The 20,816-nt window shown below is 34.4% G+C and overlaps 1 protein-coding gene across 2 annotated transcripts in view; it reads right to left on the reverse strand.

Moving 5' to 3' along the window:
• The window catches only part of DOK6 (docking protein 6), a 372,760-nt gene that overhangs the window by 143,613 nt on the left and 208,331 nt on the right, over positions 1 to 20,816 (reverse strand). For both annotated transcript variants that reach the window (XM_044242827.1, XM_044242828.1), the window contains exon 5: positions 6,821 to 7,010. In XM_044242827.1, coding sequence (XP_044098762.1) covers positions 6,821 to 7,010 — 190 coding nt within the window. The remainder of the gene's footprint in view (positions 1 to 6,820; positions 7,011 to 20,816) is intronic.

Genomic DNA, 20,816 nt, shown 5'->3' on the forward strand with positions numbered 1-20,816 from the left:
AAAATGCAAATGAACAATATACACAATGCCAGACCTCCAATCATAAAGATAAAGACACAAACAAAAGAAGAAAACAAAAGGAAAAAAAAGAGAGAGAGAGAGAGAGAGAAAGCTGTCAAAGTCGTTGATCAAAATAGAAATATCCTAAATCATCATTTTAATGCTTGTGGTTATAGGGTCACAAACAGCACTCTCTTTGTACCATTAGAGGATGTATGAATTGATACCATTTTCTTGAAAGCAAGTTGCTATATTGTGAAGAACGTTGAAAACATTCACATTCTTTGACCCAGTAAGCCTTTAAAAAGACTTTGCTAAGGAAATAATCAGAGATTTGCACAACTTTTCACAGATGGTCAGGGTGGCTTTATTTATAATAGTTTATTTTGGAAACTTCTTAATGTTAAATTAATGATGGCATAGCCATATGTTCAGATGCCATATAGCCATTTGGATCTTGATTTTAAAGGACTCAGAGACTACTTCAATATAATATTAAGTAAAAAATAAAGGATAAATATCTTTATTTGCATTGGATTTGAAATGTATATTAATATTTAAGTGAAAATATAATATTAATATATTAAGTAAAATATATTCTAATATTTATATTATACATATAATATAATATATATTAAGTGAAAAAATAAAGAATAAATATCTTCATTTGCATTGACTTTGAAATACACTGGAAAGAAGTACATCAAATATTAAAAGCAGTTATCTTAAGATGGAGAAATTATGAGTGATTTTAAGCATTTTTCCCCCAACATCTCCTTTAAAAACTTGTATTAACTTTTTATCTGGACAATAAAGTTATCTAAAAAATAATTTTTAATACTAAGGGTGAAAAATGGAGGTTTACACAGAGGATGTGGAAAGTTTAACACCCGACCAGGTTACAAAAGCAGATTTGTGACTTTGTAGTACCTCTCTAGGAATAAAAGCCTAGTTGTATCTCTCAGCTTCAGGACGCCCAGTCCAGACAATTCTTGAGGCTCTCTTTCCTTCCTTGGTCCCATTACTTCTAGGGGAAGTGTTTTATTATAAAAGTGACAATGCTCATTGCCAAATATCCAAACAGTATGAAAGAATATAATGTAAGATCTGGAGTGTTCTATATTCTTTCCCCACAATTTTTTTCACGTCGAAAACATTGGAGTATAATTTGCATACAATAATACCAATATTTAGCGAACAGTTCCATGTTTTTTGATGAACAGGAGAATACAGGACATTTTCATCACTCCCCACTGCGATTAGTGCCCTTTGCAATCCATTCTTTCTCAACCCCAGCTTCAACTCCAAGCAACCACTGATTTGCTTTCTGTCACTATAAATTAAGTTTTGCCTCTTGTAGGATTTTCTGGAAATGAAATCACAGGCATTTTTTTAGAATAACGTTTTGGAGATTCATCTGTGTTAGGAGTCACGGGTTGGTAGCACTCCTTTATATAAAACTACATTATAATTTGTCTTCCCATTCATGTATTGGTGGCCATTTTTAGATTGTTCCCAGTTTTTAACTCTTATGAATAAAACTGCTTTGCCTCTCTCAACACAAGTATTTATATGTTGCTTTGGGGCAGTTGGTGGGTAAATATCTAGGAGTAAGATTGCTCTGTTGCATGGCGCACACACAAAAAAGCCAAACTATTACTCGAAGGGGTGTTCTTTTTCCCATTCCCATTAACAATGAGACAGAGTAAGAGTTCTTCCTTCTCCATTCAACAGGGTCAGGGTTTTGTTTTATTTTGTCTTTTGGTAGGGGAGAGAATATACTGGTATCTTTTGTAGTTTTAATCTATATTTCCTCATGAGTAAAGATAATAATAAGCATCTTTTCTTGTTTGTACTGTCAATCAGCATATCTTCTTTTATAACCTGTCCAATTTTTTTTTGCCCATTTTATGAATGGTTTATTTGTCTTCCTATTTTGGGCTGTAAGAATTCTTCAAGGATTACAAATAAAAATGCTTTGTCAGATACAGGATTTGTGAATCCTCCTCCTGTCTGTTGCTTGCGTTTTAATTTTTTTCCCTTCGTTTTCTATAGGATGTCTTTTGACGAACAGATGTTAAATTTTGATGAAGCCCAAATTATCAATATTTTTTCTTTGTATTGTGCTTTTGGTTTAGTATTTAATAACTATCTGCCTATTTCAAGGTTAGAAATATTTTCCTCTATAAATTTTATAATTTTAGCTTTTACATTTAAGTCTATATGCATTTGGAGTTTTTCTAAGGGGAGTATGGTGGAGTGTATTAGCTGGAGTTGCCAAAGCAAAATACTGCAGACAGAGGGGCTTAAAGGACAGGGATTTATTTTCTCCTAGTTCTGGAGGCTGGAAGCCCAAGATGAAGGAGCCAGCATGGTCAGTTTCTGTTGAAGACTCTTTGTTGTCTTGTCGATGGCTGTCTTCTCCCTATGTCCTCACATGGCAGGAGAGAGAAAACAAGCCTTCTGGTATCTCTTCTTAAAAGGACATTAATCCTACCATGATGGCTGTATGATCATGATCTTGTTTAGACTGAACCGTCTTCTGAAGGCTCCAAGGTCCCATCTCCACATACCATCACACTTGGATTAGGACTTCATATGAATATTGCAGGGGGAGGAGGTGGGCACAATTCAGTCCATGGCGGTGATGTAAAGAGCTATTGGTTTTCCTCCTTAATGGGTATCCAGTCATTCCAGCACCATTTGTTTTTTTGTTTTTTTTCATATTGAAATACCACAGCATATTAAAAAATAAATAAATTGGCCATATATGTGGTGTCTATTTTGAACTTTTCATTCTTTTCCAGTATAAGGTCTACCCTTATGTCAATATCACACTGTCTTGATTACTGTAGCTTTATAACAAGTATTAAAATTTGGCAGTAGAAATCCATCAGATATATTTTTTCTAAATTGTTTTAGCTTATGCTAGGTCTTTTGCAATTTTATTTTAGAATCAACTTGTCATTTAATTTAGACAAGTCATTTGGGATTGTTATTGAGGTTACAATGAATCTATACATTGAATTGGAGAGAATTGTTATCTTATGAATATAGTATCTTCCAATTCACAAATGTGGCATATATCTCCATTTATTTTGGTTTTCTTTAATTTCTCTGGCATATTTGTGGTTTTTCAATGTAAACGTCTCACACACATTTTGTTAAAGCAACCTATATATATTTCATATTTTCAAGACATTATAAGAGTTATTCAAAACATTTATGCACTACTTGTATATAAAATAAAATTGATTTTTTTTATACTGACCTTATATGCTGTAACCTCACTAAATTCACTTCTTAGTTCTAGTAGCTTTTTGTCGAGATTCTTTTAGATTTTTCCCTTAATCTACTTAAGGGTAAGGAAGTTTAATTTTCATTGCTCTACACTATGGTTTTCCCACAGGCAATACTGTTGGAATGTAACTTATTCCAAAGTATTACACATGGTAAATTAGAGAGTTCCTGTATATCTGCTGACTCTTCAAGGAAATAGGCACCTAGTAACCCATAAAATTATGCTCCAAGCACCAGATGGCATAAAGACAGCCATTCAGTATTTTCCCCTTATTTGTACTTCAGTCTTGCTGCACCAGTCCCATTTTCTTCTCAAATTCCTGACTCACGACAGGTAACACTGATTTTTAGTCTTAGATGCCAAGTTTCTAATGATCGTTCCAGCATTTGAATGCTGGCTTCTCTCTCCTCATATTTCCAGTGTTTGGTAAGAATATACCTTCACAGAATTCTCTAAGAATAGAGCTCTTTACAGGTAGGTAGAAGCTTCATTCAGCAAGTGGATTACAGATTACATCATTTCTGAGGAAGAGTACATAATCATGATTTCTTAAATGTCCATTAGAGACAGTGCTGTGCCGTCTGCTGCTTTATATTCACAAACTCAAACTCTCTAAATTTATATAGGAAGTAGTAAGTAAGTATTAATAAGAAGTATTCTTCTAATACAAAGAAGAAAACTGGAAGACAGAAGGGTCAAATGGCCCATGCTAAGTTATTAACAAGTGACAGAGCTATGACCTAAATCTCATTCTCTCATTCCCAGGGCAGGTAGGAGTGTGTGTACGTCAAGATGATTTTTAGATATTATTGTTTATTTTTTAAGAAGTTATCCCGACAAACAAAAAAATGTAGAAAAGAGCTCTCTCCTAAACCAATAAAACTAAACAAATACCAAAACAAAAATAAAACAGAAAAAACCTTGAGGATTACAGGACTTATCTACTCTGAGATATTTTATTTTTAATATATCTTAAAATTATTAAAAATTACAAAGATTATAGAAGACCAATGAATATTGACTGTCAGATAAGACAAGCTGCTTATCAGCTGGTTTGATATTTTGGTCGAGAATATCAATTTAATCACCTGTGGAGAGCTAATATGTTCCCCTTAAAGAATTTGGAGAAGCAAGAAATTGGGAAAAACTGGTGACAGGTACAAATGGAGCGAAAATTCTACATAACCACCAGAAAAGGAAAAGAAAAAAACTTTACTCATTATTTAAAATCCTGAGTAGGTGCCTTCTGAAATGAGGGAATAGACATGTAACATTTGGAGGTTCCTCAAAAATTTAAAAATGGAAATGCCATATGATCCAATAATGCCACCACTGGGTATTAATCCAAAGAAAATAAAAACACTAAGTCAAAAAGATACATGCACTCTTATATTTAAAACACCACTACTTATAATAACCAAGATGTAGAAGTAACCCAAAGGTCCATTCACAGATGATAGATGAGTGGAAAAAGAAAACGTGGTGTGTATGTACACACACACACACACACACACACACACGACTGCAACATTACTCAGCCATAAAAAAGAATGAAATCTTACCATTTGCAGCAACATGGATGGACCTAGAGGGCATTACACTAAGTGAAATAATTCAGACAGAGAAAGACAAATACCATATGACTTCCCTTATATATGGAATATAAAAACAAACAAACAAACAAATGAACAAACAAAAAACCTAAGCAGATGCATAAATACAGAGAACAAACTGGTGGCTGCCAGAAAGGAGGTGGTTGGGTAATTGGAGAAATAGGTGAAGGGAATTAACAAGTACAAACTTCCAGTTATAAAATAAAGTACGTGAGTCATGGAAGTGAAAAGTACAAGCTCAGGGAATATAGTCAATAATATTGTAATACCACTGTATAATGATAAATGCTGACACATTTATCATGGGGAGCAGTGAGTCATGCACAGAATTATCAAATTATTGTATATCAATTCTATGTCAATAATGAATATTTAAAAAATAGACAAATAGGAATACCTAGGAGAAAAATCCAAAGAAGGGAATTCTGGATGGAATGTTATTACCTAATGAAAATAAACCATCGCTTTTTTCAAACATACACTAACTTTTATGGATAGTAAAAAAAAAAAAAAAAAAAAAGTGTATCATAAACCTTACATCAGCAAATAAGTTTTTTTTAATTTATTTTTTATTTATTTTCAGCAAATAAGTTTTAATCCCTTTTTCATAACCATATAATTTAAAAAATAGTATATATGCCTAAAAATATTCATTTTCTTGAGAAAATTTTTATTTCCAAGTAGTTATCTAGACTATGATTACTATTATTATTGTCAGGATCTAGGCAGACTGAAAATAGACAGTTGAGTGAACTCATGGCCACTAAGTAGACACAGAATTGAAGGCTCTCAGAGAAATCAGCGTGGGAGATTGTTTAATATTACCTAGGCAAAAGGGTCTAGACTGGTAAAATTACTTCAGCTCAGCTCAGGTTTTTTCCCTCTACTTAAAATTTTAAAAGACATATGGCCTTGGCCTAACCTAGATGGATATTATTAGAACCTGACCTTGAATAAGTATTTAATGTTTTTGTAAGAACAAAGTTATGAAATTAAAATGGCTATATCGAGTACAACAAAACTTCACTATACTTGTCTTATAATGCCACAGATTCATTTTCAGAATGAATAAATCATGTTCCCAGTGGGAAGACTGATGTATTAAACATGTCTTACATAGAATCCCCGAATCTAAGTAGGTCTTGTCTTGGATGAGTGACAACAACATCACAAGGTCACTGCACAAAGACATTCATTTTTCTGCCTGAAGCTCATGTCTAAACTCGAGTCTGTAAATAATGATTATGAAACAAGCATTCATTTAAGACATTTATGGATTCCAACTGTATGCTATGACCAAGAAACCAATGTATTTGCTTGGACATACTCTATTTAAAATCTGGGTTGTGCATTTCATATATTATAGATTTGCCAACATTGCTTCAGTCACTCTGAGTTAACATTTACACTTAATTAATGTTATTAACATAGAAATCTGGATAAATGGATACTGAACTCACATACCTGCAACCTGAAAAGTAATATATCAACAATTTAATATAAAACTCCTTTTAAATATTTTGCTTATTAAAAACTCACAAAAGTAATGCTAGTAAGGACATGTTGAATTTCACAGGAATCCTACTGCACTGAAATATTATAGGATAGACCAAAAATATAGTATTGTAATAATATCATAAAATTTATTGCAAGATTAAAATTATTCTGCATTTAGTGTGAGGCCAGTGTAAAAGACTGAACTGTTTTGAATAGGATAATTAAACTGTCATAAAATTGATACATTTTATTCACATTATCAACAAAAATATGAAGAAATTATGTATTTGGTGATTTCTACCCTTTCCAAAAACAGTGGTCCTCCTTGGGCACTAGTGGACAGAAGCTGTCCTTTAGGTGTCTATTTGTCACCCACCTCCTGCGGTTGACTGTGGCACTTGGAGCTTACCTTCCTGACTCAAAGGTAAACCACGTTGAGTCCCGTCCATATCTCCTCAGGGAGCTGAGAGGCCACATCACCAGTTTGACCTTGGCATTGTGGATATCCCAGAGATAGATATTCTCATGAGTGATCTGCATTGTGCATTCACCATAAATATCCAGATTTGGCGTAGGCATAAGATACACATTGAATCTCTCTGCAAAGAAAAAAGGAATGGAGCAAATTAAGTGGAAAGAGATCCGACTCTTGATGGTAGCACTGTCTTTTTTTTTTTTTCCCAATTTATTTATTTTCAGAAAAACAGTATTCATTATTTTTTCACCACACCCAGTGCTCCATGCAAGCTGTGCTCTCTATAATACCCACCACCTGGTACCCCAACCTCCCACCCCCCCGCCACTTCAAACCCCTCAGAGTCCATAGTCTCTCATGGTTCACCTCCCCTTCCAATTTACCCAAGCACTGTCTTAATCTATATACCTACCTACAGCCTTTAGAAAGCATTACCCAGTCCCTTGGGAATACTGATATGCAATGCAAAACACTACCCTAAGAAAACGAGCTAATTAAAATGTTCTTACTCATTAGTTCATTCACTCACTCCTTCTACATTTTGTGTTGCATGTATTTTCTATGAGGAGGAGGAAATGGTTAAACTGTACAATGGAAACATAAGGAAAAAAGCGAAGTGAGGTCTCTGCCCAAATGATGTTTACAGTCTGCTTCTTCACACAATCTTAAATGCATATCATACACCTAACTTCTGAAAGAGATGTCTTATTTAATTTAAGCAGGAATTTACTCAATTTTACCCTTGTGTTGTGAAGTATTTAATGTACACTTAGACTGGCTCTCAAAATACACTGTGTCGACAGTCAAATTCAGCGTTTGATAATTGCTAGTATTCATTATTTCTTTCCGTGGGACTTCAGATACTCTTAAGTAAGCAAAATAAAAATACATAGATAGCCATTTTCATTCTTGGAGATTCTAAAGCTAAAATTCCAATTATTAGACAATGATTCTAAACCTTGCTTTATAATTTTTTGTGTATCTCAAAGTCTACTGCAAAATTTTTCAGCCCTTGATTTCCATTAAAATGGATTAGATGTACTTTATAAACAATAAGTTTAGTTCATAATTTCCAGGAAGCAAAGAACTTGGTACGACCTATAAAGTGTCCTATAGAATATTTTTAATTCCTAGCACTGTATTCATGGTTTATAGTAAATAATTAATAAATATTGGTTAACTATATGAAAGAAATAAATATACCCCATGAAAATATGCACTACAAGAATTGGGCAATTATTAAAAACAATAAAGTCACAATAACAAAAAGTTTAAGAATTACTGGCAGATACATCTTTGTGAGTTTGAATTTAATTGTGAATCATGTTTGAAATGCAGTGCTGTTGAATTAATGATTTTGAGAGGCATAATGGTGCAGCTGCAGTTGAAAAAGGATTGGTATGTTTAGGAATGTGCCATCATCCATCATAATGCCACGATCTTAAACACTGAATGTTTGCTAGTATTAAGCTGGAATTGTCTTTTTAATAGAAAGAATCTTTTCTGTGGCAGGTAGTTTGCAGAGTAATGCTTTGCTGATGCAAAAAAAAATTCAGACTCTAAATGGGTTAAATTGAATCTAAGCACGATAGCTTGAAATACAGTAACCATAGAGACAATATTTATATTCAAGTGTCTAGATATTTTTGACCAAAATAATCTAGTGATTCAATTTTTTACTTAGATCATTGACCCATAAAACTAATATGTATATGGATTGCACATTCATTTCCTACAGAAAGGAAAGCAAGATAAGTTATATAGCTGAAGAAATGAAGAAAGATCCCACTGCCCCATTAATTATCTGCAATAGAAAGTATATATATATATATATATTCTATAAATCTTAAAATTCTTGTATTCAGTCAAGTAAAATCTCAATATTTTGCATTAAAGACTTCACTCACATTGCCACCACAATTCCCAATCTAAGGGTATTGCAGGTAGCCAATCAAAGGGGCCTGATCTCATGTAAGAGTGTGAATGAAAGTTGGACCCAACAGAGTGACTCACGCCTACAGATAATGCCTGAATAGAAATCTTCTTTTCTTTGGTCCAGACCCTTTTGGTCAAGACCCTTTTGCAGCTTTTATATTTGAAAGCAAACATATGTCAGTGGCATCTGTTGTGCACAGGTAAAACATTTGTTATACAAATGGAACCTAAAACATTCCTCTAAATTCCTTCCTCTCCATCAGTTAGAGTCTGAAGATAGCAACCAAAAATCATTGCCAAAATGTCAGGAAATAACAATTCCTCTAAAATATTGAAATAAACATCAGTAGCCCTTTTAGTGTTGGTTAAGGCCACATTGACTCTTGATATTCACATCCACAGTTTCATATTGGGGGGAAAAAAAAAAGAACATGCAAAAAAAATAACCCTGACATCGAAGACCCTGTCCTCCAGATGGATGACACATGGTATATTACCCATAGCCTAGGGGCTATTACAGAGGACTCAAAAGAACCATTGCTTTTTCACTGAAATGTCTGTGTGCTCTAGAAAAAGTAAACAGAGAAAGAGTACAATCATCACCATGGACACTGGGGAAACAGAACTAAAAAACGAAAAAGAATGAATTGGATTTAATAAGATTCACATGATGTAGGGTTCTCAATGTCAAAATCAGTGAAGTGCATTTACAAATACAAAGAAATTGGATAACCTGCTCTGAGGGAGTCCTTCCAAGGGCCAGCTGTAGGCTCTGTGAAGCAGGTGAAATATGATCTTCCAATCCTTCTTGCTACCTTCTACTTTCCTAGTCTTACCTAGTAACTCACATTATCCCTTTCTTGCTATGGTTTGGAATGTTCCAACCTTCCTTTTGCTACTGTTTCTCTCCTCCTACAAAAGGAATTATTCTAAGAAATTTTATTTTCAATTTTTAAGTTTTTAAAAGCCATCTTATCCTAATGGCTAATTTCCAAGGATTTGAGATTCAATTAAAAAGTAGACAAATTTAATCCAGCAGAGGATGAAGGCAGCTCAAGGTATCAAGTAAATTATTCTTTGATTTCACTGTCATGGAAAAAAATGTTTCTGCATTTGCTGTGAGTAAAGTATTTTGTGTCCTTAATAATATGTTGCTTCTTTAAAATTTGTTATGGCTTCCACTGGAAAGACCATTTCAATATGGAATAGCCAAAAATTGCTGCCCCAAAATGACTTTTTAAAATGTTTAACTTTGTGAAATACTTGTATGAAGCAGGTGTTTTAACTACTGTTTAATCATCTCTTATTGAATTAAATGTTCTAGTTTGTTCTACTAGAAGATTGCATCACTTTCAAAAGCATCCCTCATAGTTCCTCTAATGCCACTAATTCCTTGGCAATACTCTAAAATGAGCTTTGCAAACCAGCACTTCTCAAAGTGTGGTCCCCAGTGAGGTAGCATCAACAACCTCTGGGAACAGGTAGAATGTGCATTCTACAAGAATTCACAGCCCCAGCCAGACCTACTGGATCAGAAACAATAAAGGTGGAAGACTACCCAGGAATCTGTGCTTAAACAAGAACTCCAGGTAACTTTGATGCACATTAACTCTCTCAGCAGTAAAAAACAAAGGTAGGCTTTTAAATAAGAAAATAGTAGAACAAACCAGCACATTTAATTCAAAACTGTCCCTTAATCTTTACTCAAATAAAGTAATGTTATTTTGTACACACACTGCCAAAGCAAGCACAGAAACTAGCTGTTTAAATAATGATAACAAGGGGCACTGGATGGTTCAGTCAGTTAAGCTTCTGACTTCGGCTTAGGTCATGATCTTGGGGTCCTGGGATTGAGTCCCATGTTAGGGTCCACACTCAGTGAGAGTCTGCTTGTCCGTCTCCCTCTGTCCCTTCTCTTCCCTTTGCTTGTGCTCTCTGTCTCTTAAAAAATAAAATCTTAAAAACATTTTTTATATGCATCCAAAACCATAAGATACCTAGGAATAAACCTAACCAAAGAGGCAAAGAATCTGTACTCAGAAAACTATAAAGTACTCACGAAAGCATAACTTTAAGTGGCTAAAAACAACAGCAAGGTGAAATATTTGCAAAACTAATTGTCATGTCCAGCAAAGACGCTTACTATTACGGACTCTGCAGCTGTGTTTGTAAGGCCATTTCTACTCTACGGTTAGATGAGGATGTCCAAAGGAATAGACCATGCAGGAGACCCGGGGCCAGAGATAAGGTGGCAACCACAAGAACAGTTTCAAGGCGACCACAAAACAGAGTTTGGTCAAATTGAGCTGGACAAGGTCTGTCAAGACAAGGTGGCTACCCTCAGAAGAAATGTCTTGGAAAAGGCAGAGTGAGACCCCGGTGATGTGTGGAGATTGAATGGGTCATCAGCCCTGAGAAGGACCAAACCTTCCTTTCTCAGCCAATGAGGTTTTAAATAGATCTGGTTTGGGGTAGGAACAATCCAAAGATAGCTATTGGCTGGAGCCTGACAGGTGGAGACAAGTGGAACACGGAGGGGTTGCAGGGAGGATCAGAGATGCGGTTTCTAACATGAAACAAAACATTATCGAGTGAGTAGAAATCAATAAGCAGAACACATTGGATGGTGAACTCTTCAGCCAGTTTCTTAATAACTTCCATCTTCTACCAGTGCAGATGGAAAACTGGTTTTAAAGAAAGAGTCATACTAGAGACAAATGCATTTGCTCCCTTATAATTAATTAGAGTCTTTTTAAATATACAGGCTTTTGGAATTCACGTATTAAATAATTTTGTGCATCTAGCACATAGTGAACATTCAGTACATTGTGACTACGTGAACACAAAATGCATCTTTTGTATCTTAGTTACTTAGGATAAATTTGGGAAATGTGGACTGGATGCTTATTCATTCCTTTTTTTCAAAGAAGGCTTCTGGTAAGTTTTAATCATCAGCTCATTGCGGAATACATCCCTCTACCCATTCTACTTCTCCAGCTGGTTCAGAAGTTATGGACTTGAAGGCTGGGTTAAAAAAAAAAAAAAGAACATGGAGCTAAGTATTATGTCTAAATATTTGGAAACCAAGAGATCCATAAATATTAAAACCCATCAGGTGTTCCATGGGGAGAGGTTATAAATTAAATAGTAGGTTTAATTTTATAGTTAACTTCAGGTAAGCAGGTGTGAGCTCCTACACGTTTTCTTTCTCTCCCTTTTAAAATCCACTGTATCAGTGAACACTACATCAAAACCTAATGATGTACTGTACAGTGGTTAACTGATTGTAATAATATAAATAAATAAATAAATTTTAAAAATCCAAGTGTAGCTCAAAAAGAGAAGGCCCATTAAAATAAAGGCATTCTTTAGCTCATTGGCGACCTCCCTTATGTTCTGAATTTCGATTCCAGAGTCCTCCAGAAAGTACAAGCCTAAACCATTGTTGAAGTTCATTAATGAAAATCTGTAGGTATTATTAAATTAAATAACTTAAAGAAAATTAATAATTACATATAGTATACATATAAAATAATTACATATATAAAATTTAGTTTTGTAATGATTAGTAATAGCTATCAATAATTGGTTAATTTATTTATAATGTGCATTTCACTTAGTGGTTTCTATCAACCAGTGATTCCATAAAGTAAAACTCACTGTATATACAACTTACTGTTCAAAAGAACTTCATTTATCTATTGATTTACAAAATAACTTTAAACATTTAAGTGAGATTTTTCTTACGGCAAGAGAATTCAACTCCCTTTTTCCCTAAGTGTCATGTAATCAGGAAAGTTACTATTTATGGAAAACATGTTTAAATTGAAATTTATTACTGCAGCTTGTTCATTAAAAGCTCTAAACTTGGTTGTCTCATCAAATGTGGAAATGTATCTCGTCAGTTGGTGATCTTTATCTTTTTAGCTGTCTATCATGAGTAGTTCGCTGTAGCCTGTATCTTGCATCCTGCCCTCCGATTTATCACAGTGGAAACAGAAACCACGGCCCCTCCAAACTCAAGCTGCCCCTGAACTCTCTCTCGCGCTGCTGTGGTCTGCCAGCCTGGGCACGGCTCCATCAGCAGGGGCAGGATGAGGGGTCTTTCTCCCAATGTGGCAGACAATCCCAACTCTTTGAGTCGTTCTCTTGCCTCTCTTCTCTCATCGTGCTTGTGAGGGCATGTGTCCCTCCTTCCTGCCCTTCTCCTATGAAAGACCTTCAAAGACTCTTCTTCAATTAATTGTCCAGCCTGATCTTTAGAATTTCATGATGCTTTTAACCCATCATCCCCTGCTCTGGGGCTGCCGTACATTTTTTTTTCCAATTTATTTATTTTCAGAAAAACAGTATTCATTATTTTTTCACCACACCCAATGCTCCATGCAAGCCGTGCCCTCTGTAATACCCACCATCTGGTACCCCAACCTCCCACCCCCCCACCACTTCAAACCCCTCAGACTGTTTTTCAGAGTCCATAGTCTCTCATGGTTCACCTCCCCTTCCAATTTACCCAAATTCCCTACTCCTCTCTAACACCCCTTGTCCTCCATGCTATTTGTTATGCTCCACAAATAAGTGAAACCATATGATAATTGACTCTCTCTGCTTGACTTATTTCACTCAGCATAATCTCTTCCAGTCCCGTCCATGTTGCTACAAAAGTTGGGTATTCATCCTTTCTGATGGAGGCATAATACTCCATAGTGTATATGGACCACATCTTCCTTATCCATTCATCCGTTGAAGGGCATCTTGGTTCTTTCCATAGTTTGGCGACCGTGGCCATTGCTGCTATAAACATTGGGGTACATAATGAACTCCTCAAACTCAACACACACGAAACAGGCAAACACATCAAAAAATGGGCAGAAAATATGAACAGACACTTCTCCAATCAAGACATACAAATGGCTATCAGACACATGAAAAAATGTTCATCATCATTAGCCCTCAGGGAGATTCAAATTAAAACCACATTGAGATATCACCTTACACCAGTGAGAATGGCCAAAATTAACAGAACAGGAAACAACATGTGTTGGAGAGGATGTGGAGAAAGGGGAACCCTCTTACACTGTTGGTGGGAATGCAAGTTGGTGCAGCCTCTTTGGAGAACAGTGTGGAGATTCCTCAAGAAATTAAAAATAGAGCTTCCCTATGACCCTGCCATGGCACTACTGGGTATTTACCCCAAAGACACAGATGTTGTGAAAAGAAGGGCCATCTGTACCCCAATGTTTATAGCTGCCGTACATTTTTGAGAGAGCAAGAAAGTCCCATTCTCTGCTCTTTTTTAAAAGTTATTGCATATCAATTCAAAACATAAAATTTTAATTTTAACACTGAATTACTACATAGTTCACTAAACATTACTTAGTCACAGGATCATAGCCATGGGTCTAAAATTAAGCAGTAATGAATAAATCCACAGGAATCTGGTATTTCAGAAACTGACCATACGCTGTGGAGTATGGAATTTATTACTGAGTATTTATCTCAGTTTGGATTCTAGGTTCACCCCATTTTTTGATACAACTGCCTTGTTCTTAAGTTATATGAAGTACTAAAGAATTAAACAGAACCAGTATTACTCAGAAAATAATGAGATGTTTCAAGATCATTCTGAACTTTATATTCTTATCTCTGAATTTCCCTAATATTAGGATATTGCAGGGGTCAGCCTTCAATTTCAGCAGCTTTAGAAATGGGGCCACATGAGGAGGCAGACATTTGCACATGTAGACATCCTGATATCTGTTTAATGCAGTTATACCAGCAGTGAAACAAAGCATGATTTATACTCATCAAAATGTGTGGAAGTCTTCAGGAATTCATTTCTACCATGGTACAGAAATTTGTCAAAATTTATATTATTATAATGTGGCAATAGTAAATTCAGTTGCCAGATGCCATCTGTTCATGGCCACTGTGAATTGGAATCCCTGCATTTCTTCGATGAATTGGCAGGACTTAAAAATTTAAAGAAAAGATTTTTTAAAGCCGTATTTTTTAATCCCCTAGCCATTTATTTATTTATTTATTTATTTTCCAATTTATTTATTTTCAGAAAACCCCTAGCCATTTATTAATTTTCTCTTTTTCTTTCTTTTAACAACAAAAAAATGACTATTGACTGAATTTTATCTGCATTTCCAAATAAATCATGTTCACTCTAGTAAATAAAATATTTTGAAACATAAAATAAACTCAACTGCTATTATACCTTACAGAGATCAACTCCATTAAAGTAACAGTTTATATTCATAATGCATATATATTCACATACAGTGGTGATTAAACTAAATACAAAGTATTGAACCATCTATATTGTACTCATTGTTGTGTAAGAATTTTCAGATGCTGTTAAATATTCCTTGGGGTTATAATTTTTAACAAATACATAATATTCCACTGTATAGCTATGCCATATTTTATTTAATAATTATCTACTTGAATATTAAGGTTAAGCTAACTTTTGTCTAACATAAATTAAGCTTCAGTAAAATAATCAATTTTAGCTCAATTTGCAAAATAATTCAGTCATTTAATATTCAGTCATAGGGTTTACTTTATTCTTATATAAAGTATGTACTTTATATAAATTTACTTTATATAAGTATACTTATATATGGTATATATATAAGTATTATTATATATAAAGTATAAGCTTGTAAACTTTATATAAGTATACTTATATAAACCTTATATACTTACATAAAGCATAAAGTTATATAAAGTTTTGGATCACTTTAATATCCTTAATTATTAATTTATGCTGGACACTAAAATCTGAATCATTAGATTAAATGCCATAAACTCTTTTACAAATCAGACAATGCCAAATTGATTTCCAGAAGTTCCTTACCCATATATATTCCAATTAAAATATCTATTTTATATATTCATTTATATAAATGTCCTTTGCCAGAATTTTTTTAAAACTGAGTTTACTGTTACTTGAATTGACTGTGAGAACTCTATATACTAGAAATTGCTCCTACCATGTTTATTAGAAAGACTTCATCTCAGATTTTTATTAATTTTGTTAAAATATTTATGTAAGTCTAGAGAGTGGAAAATAGTTTTCTTTAATTTTTCTAGTAAGTCCTATGTTATTGAAAGAAACTTAATAGTCTACACTTTTCACAGCAGTCTTAGCATTTTATTTTTTACCTTAACTGGTATACTGAACTATACTGAAACATAACAAAATGTTCATGTGTTGATTATAATGTTCTTTCAGTCTTGACAAAAGCACATTAAGATACACAACTTTTCTGCTCCCCAGAAAGTTCCCTTATGCCATTCTCCAGCTGCCCACACCCCAGAAGCAACTGCTGATCTGATTTCTAACATTGTCTCTTATTTTTGCCTGTTCTAGGTTCTTGTGAGCTAGGAATATCCAGCTTTACCACATCACTAATTTCTTCCCCGTTCGTGGCTTTCCATTTTTATTTTTTATTTTCTTTTTTGAATTTTTTGATAGTGCTTTCTGGACGAGCAAAGTTTTAAATTTTGAAGAAGTACAAATTACTTTTTTTTACAGTTTGCTTACAGTGCTTTATAAAAGAAATGTTGGTCTATTTCAAAGTCACACCCACCTTAAATTGATACTTCAGTAGTGTGACGTAGTGGTTGGGGTTCATTGTTTCCCCTATAGATATCCAGTCTCTTTAAAAAACTATTTATTAACACACTTTCCTTTTCTCATTGAAATTACCAATAAGCTTGTGAGAGAGGACTTTGGTGTTCTTGTCAAAGATTACTAATCCACATATGTATGGATCATTTTCTTTCTATTCGGTTCCATAGACTATTGACTGTTGTCTGTCTTGACTGCTGTCAGTTATAATAAATTCTGAAATTAGAAAGGGTACCCATTCCAACTTGTTTCTGCCTTTTCAAGATAGTTTGGCTAGTCTTGGGCCTTTTCATTCCAAATGCATTTTCAAATTGTCTCATTAAGTTAAAAAAGTATGACTTCTAGGATTTTTATTGGGATGTGTCAAATCTACAGGTTAATTTAAGGAGAGCTAAATCTTAGCAAAATTGCATACTGCAATCATAAATGTAGTTTATCATTCCATTTATTTAAGTATCTTTTAATTTCTCTCAGCAATATTTTAATTTTCAGTGTAGAGGTATGGTTATAAAACATTGCCAGTTTTATCCCTGAGTATGTGATTGTTTTTGATGGTACTATAGGTGATACTTTTGTATTTCATTTTGTAATTGCTCATTCCTAATATAGATGGGTGTGTGTGTATAATTTATATATAATATAGATGTGTGTGTGTATATATATTGTGTATATATATATAATATAGGTGTATATATATATTACATATAGAATCTCTATAATGTTTACACATACACATCAATTCAAACACATTTTTGCATATTAAACTTTTATCCTGAAACATCACTGAGTTCACTTAGTTATGATTGTTTTCTCACAGATTTCATAGGAGTTTCTAAGTACTTTATCTTAGCTTCTGTCTTTACTAATTTTTATGATTTTGTTTTATTTTCTAGTCATATTACACAAATCAGAACCTTAAGTAGAATAAGTAGAATTCTGAATAGAGTTGGTGAGAAAGAATATCTTTGTCCTATCCTCAATCCTATGAGGAAAGCATTCAATATCTTAACATTCAAAAATTATATATTCTGAATGATTTTCACTGATGTCCTTCATCATTTTGAGAAAGCCTCCTCCTATTCCTAAACTTTTAAGAGTTGTTTTCATAAATGATTATTGTGTCTTATCAAATGCTTTTTATGGATCAGCTATAATAATCATGATTTCTCCCTCTATTAATATAGTGAAAATATAATGAAGACATTGATTGATTTCAGGAAATATTTGCCTTTTGGCACATACCAATATTTGATCACAGTATATTATCTTTCCATGTTATAGTTTGGGATTCCTTTTCTAATTTTTAAAATGATTTTTGTGCTTACATGCATGAAAGATATTTGTCTGTAATTTTCTTTTCTTATATTGACTTTGCCCAGTTTTAGCATCTGGGTTATAGTGGCTTCATAAGATGAGTTGTAGAATAATTCCTCCTCCAAAAGAGTTTGCATACAATTGGTATTGTTTCTTCTTTAACTGCTTGATAGAATTCAACTCTGCAATTATGTGGGAGTAGGGTTTGTCTATGGAAAGTTGTATAATAAGAATTATAATTTCTTTTTCTTTTTTTTTTTTTTTAAGAGAGGAAGAGGGTAGGTGGGAGAGAGAGAGGGAGAGAATCTTAAGTAGGCTCCACACCTAATGTGGAGCCTGACACAGTGCTTGATTCCACAACCCTGAGATCATGAACTGAGCCGAAATTGAGAGTTGGATGCTTACTGACTGAGCCACCCAGGTGTCCCAATAATTTCAATTTCTTAAAATTAAGATACAGGGCTCTTTAGATTTTCTATTTTTTCCTGAATCATTTTGGGTAACTTGAATCTTAGTAAATGGTACAAAATTAGAATATTCTTTTTTTTTTTAAAAGATTTTACTGGGGTACCTGGGTGGCTCAGTGGGTTAAAGTTTCTGCCTTTGGCTCAGGTCATGGTCTCAGGGTCCTGGGATCGAGCCCCACATAGGGGTCTCCACTCAGTGGGAAGCCTGTTTCTCCCTCCCTCTCTCTGCCTGCCTCTCTGCCTACTTGTGATCTCTGTCTGTCAAATAAATAAATGAAATCTTTAAAAATAAAAAGAAAAAAGAAAAAGAACCTATAATTAAACTCCAAACTGTGAAGCAAGTCACCACATTGAATGAGAACAGAAATTAGTAGAATTTAAAACAGAATTAAGAGAAGTCTAACAAATAGGTAAATCTCTGATGATGCTGATTAAGAAAAAAAAATCCTCACATAACCCATATGCAGTAAAAAGGGGCTGTCATTACAATATGAACAGGTATTAAGATCATACAAGGATGTTGTATTTGGTCATTCTGAAATGACCAAATCCTAAAATCATTGGTAGATTTTACCAAGCTAATTATAATTGAGTTTATTATTCCAAGTTTTCAAATGTTTGTGCATGTTAGGTTCACTGAAGTTGTTAAAATATGGACATCTGGCCCCGAATCCTAGAGATGTTTTGTTTCTGGGTATGAGTGCAGGCCCAGGATTTACTTGCTTAGCACACGCCTGATGTGAATGTGATAGGGACGTTCACCTGTGTCCCAGATACATACTGACTTTCCTGCCAGGCACCGTGCTACTTGGTTCCCATGCTGGGCTTTACTTAATCCTCATAACAATCCTATGAGATACAAACTATCATGATCATTCTCAACAGTCGGAAGCTGAGATTTAGAGAATGTCTGTCACTTGATCATGACCCCAGAGCTGAGACGTGGAACAGAACTTGATGATACACTTTGTCTGGCAACTTTTGCTGATCAGGCCTATGCTGGACTTCTATGCTCTAGGCTACTTTATTTGACTGTGGCAGGGAAAAAAAAATGGTTCATGAAAACTTGGCTATGTCAAAAAGTAAAATTTCATTATTATGTATTGAATTCATTTAAGGTTTTCTTTTCTTTTTTGTATGTTTGTGTTTGTTTTCTGTCAAAGGAAGTCATATTTAACCCAATCTGTGATCAAGTTCAATCTTGGATCTTCTTCCCCTTTTCATCTTACGCTGAATTGGTATAATCACATGAGTCACCACCAGAGGAAATGGGAGTTCTCTTATCTGGTTTGTATGTATCTACTTTTCTGTGAAGTTATATATCTTCTTTCCTGGATGTATCAACTTCTGCTCCCAGATAATGTCTGGAGTCCAAGGTGGGCATATAGCTACTCGGGCACGCCTTCTAGGCCACATTGTTATTTTGAGACAGTTGATTCTCTTTGTCTTCTTACACCTCTCTGGCACTCCTGACATCTCCCCACTATTCTTCCCATGCTTATCATCCAACCCAATATGGAGAATCAAATCCTAGTATTTGCTTTTGAAGAAATCACCAGTTTATATGAGGAGATTTAAATATGTCGTCTCTCTGTGAACCCAAACTCCCATGGAAAGGGGAAGGGCAAGGCATTTACTTCTGACTCTCCAAAAAACTTACTTGCAAAGTCTCTCTTTTCTTTTTGTCTGGGGCTGGGAGATAACCATAATTCTGGATTCAACATTCTCCCCTCAAAAGCTTTTACTTTCACATGACTCCAAATGCTTTTGAAATCTGCCTCTTTGTTCTCACTGTGTTTGTACAGGGACTTCTTCCAGGGCAAAGGAAATAGAGCGGGTCCTTTGGTGTTTCAAGATAGTTCTTCCAGGATGCATCTCATTTTGCAATGACATGGTTAAAGTCTGAGAAATGGATCATTTTGAATTGGCAATGTGGTAGGTACTTAAAGCATTTTTGACTTCCCTGAAGCACTTATTGTAAAAAAAAAGGCAGAAATATATATGGTATTGACCTTTATTCTATTATAGTGCACTTTGAAGACCACCGTATGGGGAAAGTGATAGTTTTAACCAGGTTTGTTAATTATATGCAGTGTCAATATCCATCAGACAGTGAAATTAAAGCAATGTAACACAAAGCTAGGCAAAGAGTGTAGCCTATTCAAGATTTTGTGTTGCATTCATGAATGTTATCTGATTCTTGATGGGGGGGCTATTCCCATCAACTTCACCTTTCAATTTTCCCTATAGATGATCACCTTTTTGGCTATACTGGCATTTTCAGAGGTGCTTCATGGAAGGTAAGTTCCAAAGGGTATGAATAAGTGTTATGTGTAGAAAGAGACAACATGGAAAACTCAGTTTGGAAATGTTTCATAATACAAACTTGAACAAGGTCTTTACTATAAGACACCTCAATAACCTTACTCTATTAATGTACATTGTGACCATTATACAGAGTTAGTATTAGTTTCCTAGAGCTGCTATAACAAAGTATGACTAAGTGGTGGCTTTAAACAACACAAATTTAATATCTCATTGTTCTAGAGGTTAAAAATTGGAAATTGAG

Source organism: Neovison vison, chromosome 3 (genome assembly GCF_020171115.1).
Source record: "Neovison vison isolate M4711 chromosome 3, ASM_NN_V1, whole genome shotgun sequence".
NCBI lineage: Eukaryota > Metazoa > Chordata > Mammalia > Carnivora > Mustelidae > Neogale > Neogale vison.